General features: G+C 42.0%; 3 protein-coding genes across 4 annotated transcripts; all 3 read left to right on the forward strand.

Annotated features, from left to right (window-relative positions):
* Nucleotides 1-2,069: 2,069 nt before the first annotated feature.
* On the forward strand, nucleotides 2,070-3,393 carry LOC141027893 (F-box protein PP2-B11-like). The gene is made up of 3 exons (XM_073505491.1): nucleotides 2,070-2,492; nucleotides 2,574-2,698; nucleotides 2,785-3,393. The coding sequence occupies exons 1-3, from the start codon at nucleotides 2,139-2,141 to the stop codon at nucleotides 3,341-3,343; spliced, it is 1,038 nt and encodes a 345-aa protein (XP_073361592.1). The 5' UTR covers nucleotides 2,070-2,138; the 3' UTR covers nucleotides 3,344-3,393.
* Nucleotides 3,394-5,593: 2,200 nt separating this feature from the next.
* Nucleotides 5,594-7,522, forward strand: LOC141027896 (putative F-box protein PP2-B12). 2 transcript variants are annotated; one of them, XM_073505500.1, is made up of 3 exons: nucleotides 5,594-6,230; nucleotides 6,318-6,445; nucleotides 6,923-7,522. In XM_073505500.1, exons 1-3 carry the CDS (start codon nucleotides 5,799-5,801, stop codon nucleotides 7,440-7,442), a joined length of 1,080 nt encoding a protein of 359 aa, XP_073361601.1. In that variant the 5' UTR covers nucleotides 5,594-5,798; the 3' UTR covers nucleotides 7,443-7,522. The 2 variants fall into 2 exon arrangements, with proteins under 2 accessions (XP_073361601.1, XP_073361602.1); XM_073505501.1 differs by having other exon boundaries at nucleotides 5,603-6,230; nucleotides 6,321-6,445.
* Nucleotides 7,523-14,146: 6,624 nt separating this feature from the next.
* Nucleotides 14,147-15,248, forward strand: LOC141027897 (uncharacterized). The gene is made up of 3 exons (XM_073505502.1): nucleotides 14,147-14,436; nucleotides 14,531-14,692; nucleotides 14,773-15,248. The coding sequence occupies exons 1-3, from the start codon at nucleotides 14,419-14,421 to the stop codon at nucleotides 15,106-15,108; spliced, it is 516 nt and encodes a 171-aa protein (XP_073361603.1). The 5' UTR covers nucleotides 14,147-14,418; the 3' UTR covers nucleotides 15,109-15,248.
* Nucleotides 15,249-17,242: the final 1,994 nt, after the last annotated feature.

Genomic DNA, 17,242 nt, shown 5'->3' on the forward strand with positions numbered 1-17,242 from the left:
ATTTGTTCCTGAAAGTACCTGACAGATTGCTTTGATCATTGCATTGCACTGTCTGTTATTACCGACTTTGGTTTTACCTGAAACATCGCCCTCAAAAAGGTACGAAGCACCCAAATGTACGAGTCAGCACACTCATCAGACACAATACCACATCGAAATATGGTGGTTTGGCAATGGTGGTTAAGTCCCACAAATGGAACAAAAGGCATCTTGTACTTGGTTCATCCACAAATGGAACACGACAACATCACCAAATGACCGGTAATCCATACGGGACTGCCCATCACACCAAAACAGGTCCTTCAGATGACCTTCTTTGTCAACTTGGTACTCAAAAAAGAACTCTGGATCCTTATCCTTCGCAGCCTTCAACGCCCATATTGTAGCATTTGCATCTCCATCCACAATTCTGGACCTCTTGTACCTAGATGAGAAATTGTACAGGTCCTTATCGATAAATCCAGCGCCCACTTCATCACTACTCGTGCACTGAAAGACATCCATTATGTGATGCTTACGGAGGACCATCAATTCCATTATGTGAAAGACATCCATTTCTGATTTCTGATGGCTTTGATTTTCTTATGGGAACGAAGAAATTGGGTTCCATCTGGAGTTGTTAATATGTGGTTATGGCCATCTACAAAATTGTCCACAAACCAGATTCCATGCTAGTTATTAAGTCCAATGCTCAGTTCAGCCCCACAATACTCTCGAGTCTCAGCTCTTTCCCTTCATTTTCAGTCCTTGATGTCCCTCGTGGCTGGATCACGAATCCCTTCCTTTGAGCAAACAAATCTCCTATAGAAAATCTCTCCTATTTTTTTCTCACACCTCACGATATCCTTCCTAACACTGAACCCTTTATTTTTAGGTATGCACTATAGAAGTTATAGGAGTCTTCTTCACTTTCAAAGGTCATCTGTACAATTTTCCAATACTCATCTAGAGCCTCATTTTCTGCCCCCAAATTACTAAACATGCCACGAATGGCTTCAAAATCATGAGATCCTGCTACATTGCCATTTTCCTACCATAATATAAAGATATTTGGATGCAAATTAGGAAATGGTGGAGTGTTGAGTGAATTTGTTGAGCCGCTGGTTAACTCATTAGACGGCTGGCTCAATCGTTCCAATAAGAACACCATACTTCATTGATACTTAAGATAATTTAGAAAAGAATGTCCTCATATCATATATAGATGCGCATAATATGGGATGTATTTTATCATAATAAATCATATAGCCAGCTCAGCCTAGTTGTTCATGGGCCAGTAATGGAGGCGCTTCTATGTGTGTTTGAGCCTACGGTTTCTCTCCTATCAAATACTCCTGCCAGTCCAAAATATAAGGTGCATTAGCTTTTGAAAAGTCAAACTTCTCCATGTTTGATTGAGTTTATGTAGAGAAATGTCAATATACAAGATACCACATCAGTACCATTAGATACATCATGGAATATATTTTCATAATTTGTTTATTTTATGTTGTAAATGTTAACTTTTCTACAAACTTGGTCAAACATTGAAATGTTTGACTTTTGAAAAAAAATAGACCTTGTATTTTGAGGAGTGATTACAACTAAATAATGTAGCATTTTCTGGATTTTATGTCCAAATGGTATATTAATCAGGGTCCATATTAATCAAGATGAGCAGTTCTACCCTATCAGATACAACTCAGAAATTCTTTGAAAAACAAAAAGGCAACTCAGTAAGCTTTTTCACCGAAATAATATGAGTTTTCCAAACAGCTGCTTTTGCACCCAGTGGGAATTTTCTCCTTACCAAGTTTGTACTATATTTGTAATCAAATCTTAATTTGTAATGGATTATGTATCTTCATTTTAATGTTTTGGTTTAGAAGGTAGTTATGATCCAGCAATTATACTTTTCTTTCAATCTAGTTTTATATTTTGTCACTTTTTTCTCTCTTTCTCTTCAACCATGGGGCCAAAAATTATGTTTGCCCAATCAGAGAATAGAAGAGTACGTATTACACTAGTCCACTAATTACGTGGGCTACCAAAATTAGCTTCAGGAATGTCGTCATTATGTGGCCACAGCCAGCCATAGACATAGGTCAGTCGCAGAGCAGAGCAGGAGATGTTGTCATCTTGGCAACACCGTGATCACCATGTGCAAGCATCCTTGTGTAAGTCTTTATCACCGCCTCCAGAGGCAAACGATTAATCAACGCGTACGCATGGAGACGGAGACGGGCATCTGCGACCTCCCGGCGGACTGCCTGGCCCTCGTCGCCTCCCTGACCTCCCCCGGCGACGTGTGCAGGCTGGCGGCCACCGCCCATGCTCTCCGGGCGGCTGCCGACTTCGACGAGGTCTGGGGGAGCTTCCTCCCGGCGGACTGCACCGACATCCTCGCGCGGTGTAGTACTGCCGGTGATGAGCGCCACCGGGAAGGCGAAACAAAGAAGGAGCTCTTCTCCCGACTCTGCGACTGCCCCGTCCTCCTCGATGGCGGCAAGCTGGTAAGAGCTGTTCTTAAGTTGTTATGATTTGCGTATCAAGAGATCTCGTCTGACAATGGCATCAATCGGCTGGGCAAGAAGAGCTTCTCCTTGGACAGGCGTAGCGGGGCCAGGAAGTACATGATACCAGCGAAAGCTCTGTGGTACGGGTGGAGTGGCTACCACTACGGAGGACTCGTCTGGTCGCGCTGCCACCCACACTCCAGGTTTTGCTTTCGTGGAAATACCTCAGGCTGCATTATTTAGGCCGCAGCACAGTGTTTCAATTGAGCCTTACTATTTCGTCCTGTAGATTCCGCGAGGTGGCGGTTCTCTCGTACCTGTGCTGGGTGGACGTGGACGTCATATTGAACACCAAGAACCTCTCGGGCATCGGTAGAGGCTATGCGGCCTATCTCGTATACAGGGTGCATTGGTTGCACGCAGACACGGCTCAGAACCAAAACAAAGAAGATTTAGGGTCCTCGTCCGCGGCCATTTGCTATCATGAGTGCAACCATCTCGTGCCTCAGAAGCACTCGCGATCTCTGTTATGGGACTGGGGCTGGGAACTCGATGGATCACCATCGTCATCATCATCGATGTCGGCAGATACAACGGAGAAACATCGAAGTAAGAAGCAGCGGCTGACACCTGATGGTGTGGGCATGAGGAGCGATGGACAATGGATAGAGCAAGAGATTAACATAGAGTTGGACGAGCAGTGTCTGGAGGGGAAGGAGAAAAATGTTTCCATTGAGTTTAGAGGGTTCACAAGGTCACATAGGTGCCAGATTATCATAGAAGGGATCGAGATAAGGCCGAGAGGAATGGAAAAGTTCAAATCACGACTAAATTCATTAGATAGATAAATTCACCGCATGGTTAAGCCTATTTTTGGCAATATTGCAATTTGCAACTATGATGTTGTGTTAATTTTGTGCCTTGTAGTTATTTATTGTTTTAACAAAAAAATAATCGAGAACAGAGCTCTCATTGCATCTTCCACTCACAGAATTATCGAAGAGCATAATTCTTAATTTTTTTCCCTAAGGTTTGAAGGCCAAACACTTTCCAAATTCATCTGTCTAGAAATAAAATACTTTTCTCTTGCTACACTCTGACCTTTTGGTTTTTTCTTCTTTATCTGCGAAAAAATTCTGATCTACTCATCTTCAGACATGGCAGTACAACGAATAGCAGAAATAATAAAAATTACATCCAGGAAGCCGTTGTGCTAAGACCCCATAGGACCAGTGCACCTGACCAGCAACCGCCGCCGATGAAAAGTAGCGTAGGTCGAAAGAATCCAACGTGAAGACACACGATCGTAGACGAACAACGAACATATCCGAACAAATCCACAAAAGATGGATTAGCCGGAGACACACCTCCACACGCCTACCGATGGTGTTAGATGCATCACCAGGACAGGGGCTAGGGGGGACCTTATTCCATCTTCAGGGAGCCGCCGCCGTCTCGTCTTCCTGAGCATGACACAAACCCTAACAAAACTCGAAGGAACATAAAAAAACAGAGACCTCCTGCCGGCAAAAGCCGGGATCCACCGCGCCCCCATGGCCCTAAGGCCATCAGAGACGAGACTGACCGGTGGCGGTGCCGGCGGGAGGCAGAAAGACCATATGTCCTTTTTTGGAGCCGAGGGGACGCGTGCTCTACTCCTATCAGGTTTTTTCTTCTTAAAGTGCTGCCTCGTGGTTAAACCTTGTCATTTGGAAATTGCTACTGCTAACTCTAGCATTTGGAAATCCGATACACTAGGACATGCAAAAAAACTTTAACTCTTTTGATTGGTCTTCTTCAAATCAAGTTATGCAGATTCCTATTGTTAATGCGGAGTTTGATGAAGTTTGTTGAAGCATGCTCCTAATGCATAAGTTCTCCCAAAAATATGGGTACAATGTATTTTGCAGGAATCGGCTGCTCGTTCTAGCCATATGATCAAGAAAAATAACTTTGCACCGCTTGAGAAGACCAGATCATGCTAAACCATTAAAACATTCACATGGAGGCTTCACACCCATTGTCGCCTTTTGCTGCCTCTAAGTGTATAGAGGCAGCCTAACAAAAAATGTTTGGCATCGCTCCAAAGGCAGCTGAAGCTGAATGCACACAAGAGGACCGTCGGGACGTTCAACAGTGAAACTGGAAAGAGCAAAACTTTCTCTGCATCTGACGTACACAGCATTCACATACAAATACAACCGTTGCTTCTGAAGAAATAATAAATAATTGCCATGACCGTTGCAGCCAGTGTGCACCCAGCCACACATAAACACATATGTATACCAGTGCTTTGAAAAACAAACTTCACACAAGTGTAGCAATCATCAAGGTGTCCTTAACAAATTGTATGCTACTTCGGCGATGATCATTCACACATGCATAGGTTTTTTTTTTCTCTCGGTCCGAAATTTGACCGCTTACTGAAATTTTCGATGACCTCTGAATTTTTTTGTTACCAACCAATTTTTTTAAATTTAAACAACAGACTAACGTCAACTAGTATTTTTGCCATACAGTACAACAACTAAACTCTTGGCTAAGCGGTAAGGCGCGTGAGTTACTGTTGTTGCGTCGGCTTAGCGGTAGGGCGCGCAAACTACTATTCTCGCATCGCAAGTTCGAACCCCATTTAGCGGAATAATCAATTTTGTGTGTTATTCAAGCATTTAAAAAATATTGTTCGTAGTGCGGACTCTCAACCTTCAAAAAAATAAGACCAACCCAAGGGATAACCCTTGTTGGCATTTTTTTTATATAGGAGAAACTCCGCGAGCACCGTGTGTCAGAGCCGGGGCTCGAACTCTGGTGGGCTGGCAGCTACCCCAGCTACTCACCCAACGGGTCGACGCCCCATCCTCCGGACTCTCAACCTTCAAGCGGTAACTATGGACCTAACCACTACAACAAGAAGCACTTCCTGTACACAAAGGGTTAAACTCAATACATTTTGACATTAAAAAATTTTGAATTCAAAATCCATTTGAAAAATCGGGCGAAGAAAATCTGAATTCCTGAGATTTATGAATGCGAAGAAGCTCGTTGTGCAGGCTACTAGAGGAGCTCTCCGAGGGAGATAAGGAGGACAGTAGTGTGGGACAGACAGAAATAAGTGGAGGCATGAGACAGGTCTTGTTACAGCGCTTGCTCATTTGTGCTAATTTAGATATAGAAGATTTGGATCGATATCAGTTTTCTCAAATAGAAAATATATAGAAGGGTTGTTATCACACTAGGCCACCAATCACGAGTGCTAACCAAATTGTCTCGAGGGATGTCGTCATTATGTGAAGAGATGTTGTCATGTTTTTTTATTCTTGTTTTAGGGAAGAGATGTCGTCATGTTGGCAACACCATGATCACCATGTGTTGTTACCAGCAAAGCGTACTACTAGTCTACTAGCATCGCTCCAGGTCCAGGATCGACCAAAGCAAATTAATCAACGAGTACTCATGGAGGTGGAGACGGGAATCTGCGACCTCCCAGCGGACTGCCTGGCCCGCGTCGCCTCCCTGACCTCCCCCGGCGACGCGTGCAGGCTGGCGGCCACCGCTGCCGTGCTCTGGGAAGCCGCTGACTCTGATGAGGTCTGGGGCAGCTTCGTCCCGGCAGACTGCGCCCACATCCTAGCACGGTGGAGCACGAGTGATGAGCGCCGCCGGGAGGGAGAAACAAACAAGGGGTTCTTCTCCCGACTCTGCGACTCCCCGGTTCTCCTCGATGGTGGCAAGCTGGTATATATGCTGCTGCATTACTAGTATACCATGTACATGTGTGTATCAGGAGATCACGTCTGACATTGCATCTATCGACGGGGCAAGAAGAGCTTCTCGCTGGACAGGCATAGCGGCGCGAAAAAGTACATGATACCGGCGAAAGCTCTGTGCTACGGGTGGAGTGGCTACCCCTACGGAGGCCTCGTCTGGTCACACTGCCACCCTCACTCCAGGTTTTGTGTTCGTCCAATCTCGCATAATCTATTTAATTTCTGGTCAAATTTCAATCATTTCTGTGCTCCTTCTGCTCATTAGCTCACTTTGTGTAGTCACTGGATTGTTCCTTTCCTCCACACAACAAAATGCACGCTTCCATGCTGCCATTTTAATATAAGTAATGGGGAAATTAGGTGAGTGAAATCCACAATTAAATTCACTCAGCAGCTATGTTAGCAAAGTAACATTATGATATAGCCTCTCGGATGCTGAAGATAGGGAAGTACTCAAGCCCATAGTATAAGCTGCGTTTAGTGTTGCGACGGCTTATATGAGAATCCCTATTGCCCAACCCATTTTTTTTCTTATTTGAGTGTTTGTGTGACCCAGTTTTGCTTACTTGTGTGGGTAAATTTGCACCACAAGTTATAAAATAAGCGCAACACAACACGGTTCAACCACCGCAAACTGAGGCTAACTCTTTCGACATGTAGATTCAGCGAGGTGGCCGTTCTTTCATACATATGCTGGCTGGACGTGAACGGCATCTTAAACACGAAGAACCTCTCGGGCATTGGTAGAGGCTGCATGGCCTATCTCATATACAGGGTGCATCAGCTGCACACAGACACAGCTCAGAACAAAGACCAAGAAGCTGAAGTGTTGTCCTCTTCTACCAGCAGCAATCATGAGTGCAACCATCTCGTCCCTCAGAAGCACTCGCGATCTCTTTTATGGGACTGGGGCTGGGAACTCGATGGATCATCATCGTTGGCATCAGTAGACACGGAAGAGAAGAATCAAAGTCTGAAGCAGCGGCTAAAATCTGATGGTGTGAGCGTGAGAAGCGATGGACGATGGATAGAGCAAGAGATCAACATAGAACTGGACAAACCGTGTCTGGACGGGGAGGAGAGGAATGTTTCCATTGAGTTTAGAGGGTTCACAGGGTCGCATAGTTGTCAAATTATCATAGAAGGGATCGAGATACGGCCGAGAGCAATGGAAAGTTAAAAGCATGGCCAAATTTCTTAGATAGATGAATTCAACAATATGGTTAAGTTTATTTGCAGCAATATTGCAATTTTCAAGTATGTCGCTGTGTAAATTTTGTGCCTTGCATTCCATTGGTATTTAAATTTTGTGCCATGCATTCCATTGGTAACATATGAGGCATGTATATCTTAGCCTTTTTTATTCACCCATAGACCAATGGTGAAACTTGAAACCTAGCATATTGAAGGTGTGCCTAGCTTTGGTTGTAAGTGTTGTGGAATAAGTGGAATTCCGTAACTCATGCAACCAAAGCTGGCATACCTTCTATATATAACATAAGATTCATGTTACATCACGGTGCATGGACAATATTTTTTGGTTTGCCTCATGTATTTTCTCGATCTCAGTTAGCAACCTATTTTATGAACTCAATGATCGCGGTTAAGTTGTTACTGGAAGATAGATATTTGTTTCCTCTAACCACTAATTTGTACTTAAGCTCTTTGTCCTCATTGGTCAAAACTTGATCAGAGTTGTTATTTTGAAAAGAATAACTAATTTTAGTCGTAGTACACAAAAAAAACTTGTGATGGATTTGGCTCATGATAGAGCTTTGGGCATATGAAGAGCATCGACATAAGTAACAAGATATGCTTTGTTTTTCAACACTACCTTATTCTTGGAGACGATGGGAGAGTCATCATAATGAATTCCCTTTCTTGAAGAAGCTGGGAGGGCTGGGTTTCTGAACTTCTTGGTAAAGTTAAGTGTTGTCTTCAATGAAGTTGCCTCATTTTTTAGGAGAGTGTTTTGTGCTGTCCGGCCAAATTTTCACAACAGTGACGTTGCTCGATTTTTGCTGGCACCGCACAAAAAAAGAACGGGTGGTTGAGCCTCTAGTTGGTACAATGTAAAGGTTTATAGATCAGATCGAAGAAACTTAAAGTGGTGCTGTAGTCTGCTTTAACTTCCTTAGATCCTCTCTTAAGCCCTTTGCACATGTGATTGCCTCGGTTGCCTCATAAAGCTGGGTAGAGAGTGCTGAGATAAATATTATTGCCATTTCTCTCATGACATATCCTCTACAATGCTAAGGTATAAACATTCTGAACTAGCTTCATTCATTTTAGATAAATTCATGTTTATATATTAATTCAAAAGTATCTTTAGTAGCATTGAGCTGAGATTCTCATAGTCAAGAATATATCTTATACTCGATTCGATAATAAGAGCTAACATGTAGATGTGAGATTGATAGACACTTCTACTAGACGACGGCAATGACACAATTATATTTCTAAAAGAATCTACTGTTATGTTCTCTTTGTCTCTTTGCTTATGATCACCTCTAATATTGCTCCCAAAGAATAATATTATATAGCCAGCTCAGCTTAGTTGGTCATGGGTCAGTAATGGAGGTGCTTCTGTGTGTGCTTGAGTCTACGGTTCTGCCCCTACCAAATACTCTTGCCATTTCAACAATATAAGATAAGAGATCATTATCATTAGATTCATCACGGAATATATTTTTGTATTTTATTTATTTCGTGTTGTATATGTTCCTGTAAACCTGGTCAAACATTGAAATGTTTGAATTTTGGATTAATTAATACACCTTGTATTTTGAGGAGGGGTTACAACTAAATAGTGTGGCATTTTCCGGATATTATGTCCAAATGGTATATCAATCAAGATGAATGGTCTCAATGGTAATTGTTGTTGTTATAATTCGAAAATGCATGTGTGTATCATGGTAATTGATGTAGTTATAATTCAAAAATGCATGTGTTTATCACGAGATCTCGTCTAACTCTGACACTGGCATCAATCAGCCGGCAAGAACAGCTTCTCGCTGGACAGGCGTAGCGGGGCCAAGAAGGACATGACACCAGGGAAAGCTCTGTGGTACGAGTGGAGTGGCTACCACTATGGAGGACTCGTCTGGTCAATCTGCCACCCTCACTTAAGGTTTTGCTTTCCTAGCAATAACGTACGATTGTTATGTTGTGATCCAAATTCAAATATCATTAGTGTAGAATCGGTCATTAGTCCTGGTTCGTAAGGGCCTTTAGTCCCGGTTCACCAACCGGGACTAATAAGTCGGGATTAAAGACCCACCACGTGGCACGAGCGCACGTCGGGGACTGGGGGTTCTTTAGTCCCAGTTGGTGACACCAACCGAGACTAAAAGGTTTAGGGGTTTATGGTTTATTTTTTCTTTTAATTTTTTGTTTTTCATTTAATTCTTTTTCATTTCAAACATATTTTACGCTACTACATATTGTACACGTTATGCATATATAAATAGAATTTCTCGTAGAACCAATCATATATAATAAAATTTCTCACACGACCAGGCACACACACACACACACGCACACACACACACACACACAATTTGGTATATACAATTTCTCCTACAAATGGTATTCTCCTTCGGATCTATGACCTGGTCAAGCAAAAATCCCGTCATTTTCTCTTGAAGTGCTCGTATGCGGTCGGTTGGTAGGAGCTGATCCCACATGTGCATCTTTATTAAAGAAGGAGATCAATATGATATATTAGTTGTGTGTATATATATTAGATCATGATAAAAAGAATTGTGAATTGTGTTTACGTACCAAAAGATTTCTTGCATTTTTGCTCCTTTCTGTCATAAAGCGAATGCTCTCGCAAACATAATATGCACATAAATTATTCCCCGATGTCTGCCTCATACACTTTACGAGAATAGAATTCAGTCAGATAATAATTAATGAAGCATGATAATGGCATTAAAACAAGAATTAAAGAGATGTGCAGACGTAGGTAGTACTACTTAATTACCCTGGGTCGCCACCATTTCAGCTCTGGTTTCCATGGGTCGATAACCTCTTTGATGAACTTTTGTCAAACCCTGCCCGACAAACAAAATGAATAAATGAGTTATTAATTAGTTTATATCAGGAAATGAACTAAAGAGGCCGACATAGTGCGATAATGATTGAAATTACCTGTCGAGCATCAACTTCACGTTGTGGTATTCTTTAGTTTATTTAAGTAGTGAGTCCAGTACTTGAATTTTCCCCTCGTCAACTTCAATGATTAGCAGGATCCAGTGGAAACTGCATACGCACACGTTTGTATAAGCGAGCATGTGCATAACTCATCAACTACACTTATTAATATCTAGTAAGCAAAATAGAATTTGTAGTACAAGACAGTAACACTCACTCTAAGTTACAAGGAAGTAGTATTTTTGGTTGCGTATTTAGTCGCTCCAAAAACTCTAGCAAGCTACTCCCTGTGTCTTTTGCGTTGATTTTCCACACACCTTCATTAACAGTATTTGGGTCAATGAACCCAATGCCATAGACTCCATCTCTTTACATTTCATAAATCTTCATTCTGCATAATACCACAGAAAAGAATATAGTGAGGATAATTACAGGCAATGAACGAACACAGCTAGAGACTTAAATTACAGAAAGAAATCACTTACAGACAATAGCAACTAATGAGAGATTTGTCGAGTGCATCTTGATTGAATAACTGAAACATTTCTTGAAACTCAACCCACAAATCTTTTTTATGGAAGTAATGCTCTGCCTTGACTTTCACCATGAGGCTCTCTCACCCGTTCTTCATTTCTCTCAGGTACCAGTCATGCAATCTACGCATTTTCGTTGATAAAAAGAGACCTCCTCAGGCCTGACCAGAGGTTGGACGGGGACATATTTCCATGCTACTTCCTCCTCTTGAATCATGGGAATAACCATCTGGCGATAGCAGACGGCTACAATCGGCGACCAAGGAAGATGCAACCTGCAGGCCAAAATGCTACAACCGGCAAACAGAACAAGCTATGGCGCACGGAACTGATATGCTGCAATCGGCGAGCTGCGATGGTCACTGCACCGAGCTGCTGGGGTCACCACGGCGTTTGGGACCATGGCCGTGGCGAGCTGCGGTAGTCACCACCGAGCTGGAACCGTGGTTGCGTTTTGCTGCATCCACATACTCGGTTTCTTTTTCTGGAACTGTGGCTGCTCCAAGAGCGAGGATGGAGAGCGTGAACCATTCCTGGGCGAACGAGCGACCCTATGATTCCTTTTGGACCGGCCCATTTCGGACTCAACGGTCTTTTGTTTTTCCCGACCTTTCTTTTCTTTTTCTTTTAAGCTATTTTTTCTATTTTCATTGTTCCTTCTTTTCTTATTTTCCCTTTCTTTCCTATTTCTTATTCTCTATTATTTTTCGTTTTGTGATCATCTTTTAAATTTGTGAACACATTTTCTCAAATGGTGAACACTTTTTGAAAATCATAAACATTTTTTGAACTCTTGAATTTTTTTTGAAATCATGAACATTTTTCAAATTCGTTAATGTTTTCCACAAAATTGTGATTATTTTTTAAAATCATATACATTTTTTCAATTGACGAACATATTTTTAGAAATCACAAATTTGCAAACATTTTTAGAAATTGTGAACATGTGTTTTAAGCCTCTGAACATTTTTCGGATCTGCAAACATTTTTCAAACGACGAAATTTTTTCAGAAATGGGGAAAAAATTTTGCAATTCACTTTTTTTTGACAAACATCTTTCCAATGCATGAACAGTTTTTGAATACATGAATATTTTTTGAATCAGCGAACATTTTCCAAATCAATGAAGATTTTTGTAATTCATGAACATTTTTTGAATTTTGTGAACATTTTTGAAAAATCATGAATACATTTTTAGTTGACGAACAAGTGTGCAATTTGAAGACATGAATATTTTCAAAATTATGAACATTTTTTGAATATGCGAACAGTTTTTGAATCTGCAAACATTTTATGGTTTCTTGAACATTTCCAAAATGCACAATTTTTTAAAATTTTGGAATGTTTTGAAATCCCAATTTATTTAACATAGACAAAAATAAAACCGTACTAGAAAAGAGAAAAGGGAAAAAGAGAAAGAGAAAACAAAGTTAAGAAATTGACAGCCGCGCACATGGGCTGACCCAAAAACGCACGGTTGGGGAGCTAGGAGTGTGCGCTATGTCTCCTCCCAGTGCTCAGCGCGCGGTATAGGAGGTCCCCTGTCAGCATGTGCGCATGGTGTGTGTTTTGCTTGATTCGTTTGTCGGCCGGCTAGACGCTAGCCGTTGCAGCTTGCAGCCCAATAAGGCAGCTGCTCATGGCCCAACATCAAGGACATCACCAGGCCTTTTCACTTTTCCTTTTTGAGTGATTTTTTCACCTTTCCTTTTTCAAGCGATTTTCCCATCGGTCGGCGATACCTATGCATGTGTATACCTGTATCTGTGCAAAAACATCACATGAATCAAGGTAGGGTGGCCACCCTACCTTGCCCTACAGAGAGCTACGCCAGTGGTGTAAACTTGAAATTGGCTGAAATCAAATAAAAAGGGCAAATCATCAATGTGCCCACAAAGGTTTGTGCCCAAATGTAAACCCCCCCCCCCCACCCTCGCCCAATGGAAAATGGACTAAACTACCTCGGCCTTCCGTCAATGCGGAGGGTATCGATGGCCAGAACAGGAGAAGAGGAAGTAGTACCTCCTCCTCCCCCTCTAGATCTACGGGTAAGCGGCGATATCATCCTCCACCTTATCCCTCCTCCGTAGGTGTTTCCGCTAGATCGATCGATTTGGAATCCCTTTCTCCATTGACCTCTGATTTGTCCTTCCTTGCAGCAACTCATGGAAGAGGCGGCGGCGGGCAAGCTGCGTAGATCTGACCATTACCACCGCGTCACTGATACGCCCAGCTTGCCGCCGCCATTCCGGTTGGAGGACCTTCCTACCATAACTTCCATTTCATTTGTTTTGTATTTCATTTTTCCTTATACTGAAAGCAACTGAAATTAAGTATTTACTAAAATATTCCCATACATATATGCTTCATATTTTTTTATGAGTGAGGCCCAATGTTTATGTTGTCTTGCATAATTTGTTTCCTCCTGAGTAGGGCATCAACTTGTTTTAAAATATTATTAAATGCTCGGTGAAACTACAAGAAAAAAATATTGCATCTGCTCAAATTTCTCTTTCAAATATATGCACTTTCACCTCATTGTGTCTACCAATGGCAATTAGTTCTAGTCAAAATTCAACTCACATGAACAGTTTCATCATTTCTTGTCGCAGGAGATTCAACCTGTTATAATGTCACTGCTACCACTTAAAGAGGCTGTGAGGGCCAGCATTGTTTCAAAAGGTTGGAGAATGCTCTGGAGATTCCATAGTAACCTATGTTTTGACAGCCGCAATGATATGGATTCTGACACTGATGATGAGTTTACTCATCGGGATAGTACAAAAATAAAACAAGCAAAGTTCATTGAGACTGTAAATTATGTTATTCAACATCATAGTGGGCTAGGAATCAATCAGTTCAGCATTAGGTGTGGCCTGCACAAAGAGGACTCTGACCATCTTAACGGATGGGTTAGCTTTGCTGCTTCATCAAAGGCAAAGATAATAGATTTTAATCTGAAGATAATTGATTGCCCATTCGACATAGTTCATCACTTTCCTCTTGAGGTCTTAGATGCTCAAGGTAGCTCATTTGTGCAGTCATTGTTTCTTGTTGATGTTGCTATAAACCCACACTCGGGCATACGTGGCTTCATAGTACTCAGAAGACTTGTTCTAAAATATGTTGAGATATTTGGAGACTTCCCAGGCTTTTTAGCAAATTTGCTAGCACTCGAGGACCTAGAGATGATCAAGTGCTCCGGTGTAACAACTTTGAGCATACCACGCCAACTTGATAAGCTCAAGCATTTGCTAGTTGATATAATGGATGTTGAGATGGTTGAGTTTCATGCTGGTGATCTAACTCATTTTGAGTACCAAGGGCCAGTGATCCCTATAGTGCATCATGGTTGCTCAAAATTAGAGAAGGCAACAATAATGTTTGAAGGTAGTAAAGGACTGAGCCATGTGTTCAATGATGTTCCAATCATTTTGGGAGTGAATACACTAAGTGTGCAAGCTCATGTACTTGCATGAACAGGTTACCTGGTGTCTATTTATCTATTCTTGTTTGATTACCTCATTGTTCTTGAAACTGTGTTCTAATATTATCGTATTTCCCTATCATGTTTCAGTTGGAGAAGGTGGCACCAAGACCACATGGCATGTTTATGCATTTGCGGCACATGACTTGCGGATTAACTATCATCTCTAGCGTACCAAAGGCTGACAATGGAGTTCTTCAGCTGGCTTGTTGTCTAAATCTCACACCACAACTGGAGACGTTGCACTTGGATGTGAGTGGCATTTTGTTGGCATAGTTAAGACCCGTACTTGGATTGTTTCTGACTGAGTGGTTGCTAACATCCAAATGCAGATGACGTATTCACACTGTAATGTTTCGGTGCCTGATGATTTCGTGGAGGAGGAAGGTCCCCACATGCATCGCCACGATCATCTCAAGAATGTCTACATGAGCGGGTTCCGGTGTTACACTGCTCAGACCACACTTGCGTGTTGTATCCTGGAAAATGCTTGTGTTCTTGAGCACATGAGATTACAACCCTGGATCGCGACCTGGATATGCCCTGATCCTGGCCTGGAGAATATCGGCGTCGAAGGAAGATTTCTGCCGAGGGTTCGTGAGTGGGCACGACTCACCTCTGAGTACTTCGGTAAGGCGGTGACCGTCTTAGATGGCCCTTCAGAGTGAGTAAGCATGTATCATTTCCTCATCTGTGAACCATCAAACCATGTTGTCATTCATTTTTAAGGTTAATGTTGGCTGGTGCCGCTTATGTGTGTGCGCTTGTTTTCTACATTTCTTCAGGCTATAGCCGGTGTGTTGTGTTATTGGCTTGGATGGATGGATGTTCTTATGTTGAACTGGCTACTTCCAGTAGATATCCATAAATCATGACCATCATAGTCTTTCTCTACAAAATAGCAAAACTATCTCTAGGTTTGTATCTTCAGTGAAAATGGAACGTATCTTCTAAGGATGCGCTAGGCTGCCATAAACATGTACACAAATTTTATTGCATGTCATTTTACTTGGCTGGCACCCGTATGAACATGCATGCTCTAAAATTGTGCTCGTTTGCTAGCCCAACCTCAAATGAACATGGTTTTCTATAGCGTGTTTTAGGGGCGAAGAACGGCTCCTGGAGGGGGTTTTCGCTGCAGCGGTTTGACATGGAGATAGATTTTTGGTTTGCCTGGGTGGAATGCCACCCAATCACACATATTGTTGCCGAAAATTGGAGATGGCATGTTCACCACATCGACATCACGAGAAAGATGGTCAGGGGGAGAAGGGTTGAGGATGCACATGCACGCGGAGAGGAACATAGAATGTGTTTGATTGACTAACCGTAATAAAAACGTAAACATGTGATCCGATAAAGATGAGCAAAACTCCATTTTTGTTTGGTTGCTGCAAGTACTGGTATGTACATAAAAAAGGGTGAACAGCCACCCTTCTCCATGGAAGAAAAATCATAAGAAAAGGATGTTGAAGAATGGACGCAAAACACGGATAATTAACTGAATAATCTGGGACAAAAGAAGAGGAGGAATTTGCTTGCAATCGCCACCACCTGATCGTTGTCCAGCCATGGAACACAATGTGACCCATCGAATTTGGGAGAGATGACGTCGTAAGTGTCACGACCTTCTTCCTCCTCCTCCAAATCAAATAAGTGGAGAGGAACTGGAAGTGCAAAGAGGCAAAAAAGGAAGTGGTATGAAGGTGGCTGGATTGACCCAAGCACCACCACAAGAATAAATCATGGGTCTCTGACCAACATATGGTGTTATGCTATCTTGTTGAATATGGGCGTTAGAGGAAGATTTTTACCGGAGGTCCATGAATCGGCACGGCTCACCTCGGAGCGCTTCGGTAAGGCGATCACTGTCTTAGATGCCCCTTCAGAGTGAGTAAGGTGTATATCATTTTCCTTGTCTGTGTATCGTCAAATGATCATTTCATCACCAATGCCTTATTAAACTTGGAACGAGAGGTTATTTTGTTTCGGCCTGTGTAGTAGCATAAAAGCTCGAACAGGATTGCAACTTTCTTTTTGTTCATTTGCATTTGCCGACTCTTGTGAAAGAAGTAAAACTATTTGTCTCTCGGTTGGTCATGAAATATCTCTTCAAAACATACTTGATTGTCTTGCCTGAGCATGTACACAAAATAAAATTTACTTGGAGCGATTTTTAGTACGTTTTACATGACATGCATGTACGAGCGTAATCATCCTAGGCAGCTAAAAGGTAAGTGTCACGACCTTCTTCCTCCTCCTCCAAATCAAATAAGTGGAGAGGAACTGGAAGTGCAAAGAGGCAAACAAGAATATAAGGGCAAAGAGGCAAAAAAGGAAGTGGTATGATTGTCCAGCCACCAGATCCTTTTCTACCTCTTTACCCTTCTATTCTTCCCCAATCTTCTTCTCCCAGACCGATGGTGGAGAAGTTGCCGCTTGCCGCGCGCAGCTGTTACCACATGAGGTTCTAATCACGGTAGAGGAAACTAAAATCAATACAAGAAATTAAATTAGAAACGGAAAAGGTGAAAAATTACGAAAAAACTAACGCCCACACGTGTGGCATCTTGCACATCGCCCACATGCTTTCTTTACCACTCATTTTGTCACATGTGAACAGATCACATCAGCAGAAATCTTTTTGGTTTTTTGGCTTAAAAATGTTTTATCTCCTAATTAAAAAGTTGAATTAAAAATCTGTTTTCATCATTAAATCCGCCTCGACGAGATCTTTAAAATTAGACCCCATGTTGATATGTTTCGACGAAAAAAATTTTGCCCAAAAATTGCCATGATGTT

This window comes from Aegilops tauschii, chromosome 7, assembly GCF_002575655.3.
Source record: "Aegilops tauschii subsp. strangulata cultivar AL8/78 chromosome 7, Aet v6.0, whole genome shotgun sequence".
NCBI classification, from domain to species: domain Eukaryota; kingdom Viridiplantae; phylum Streptophyta; class Magnoliopsida; order Poales; family Poaceae; genus Aegilops; species Aegilops tauschii.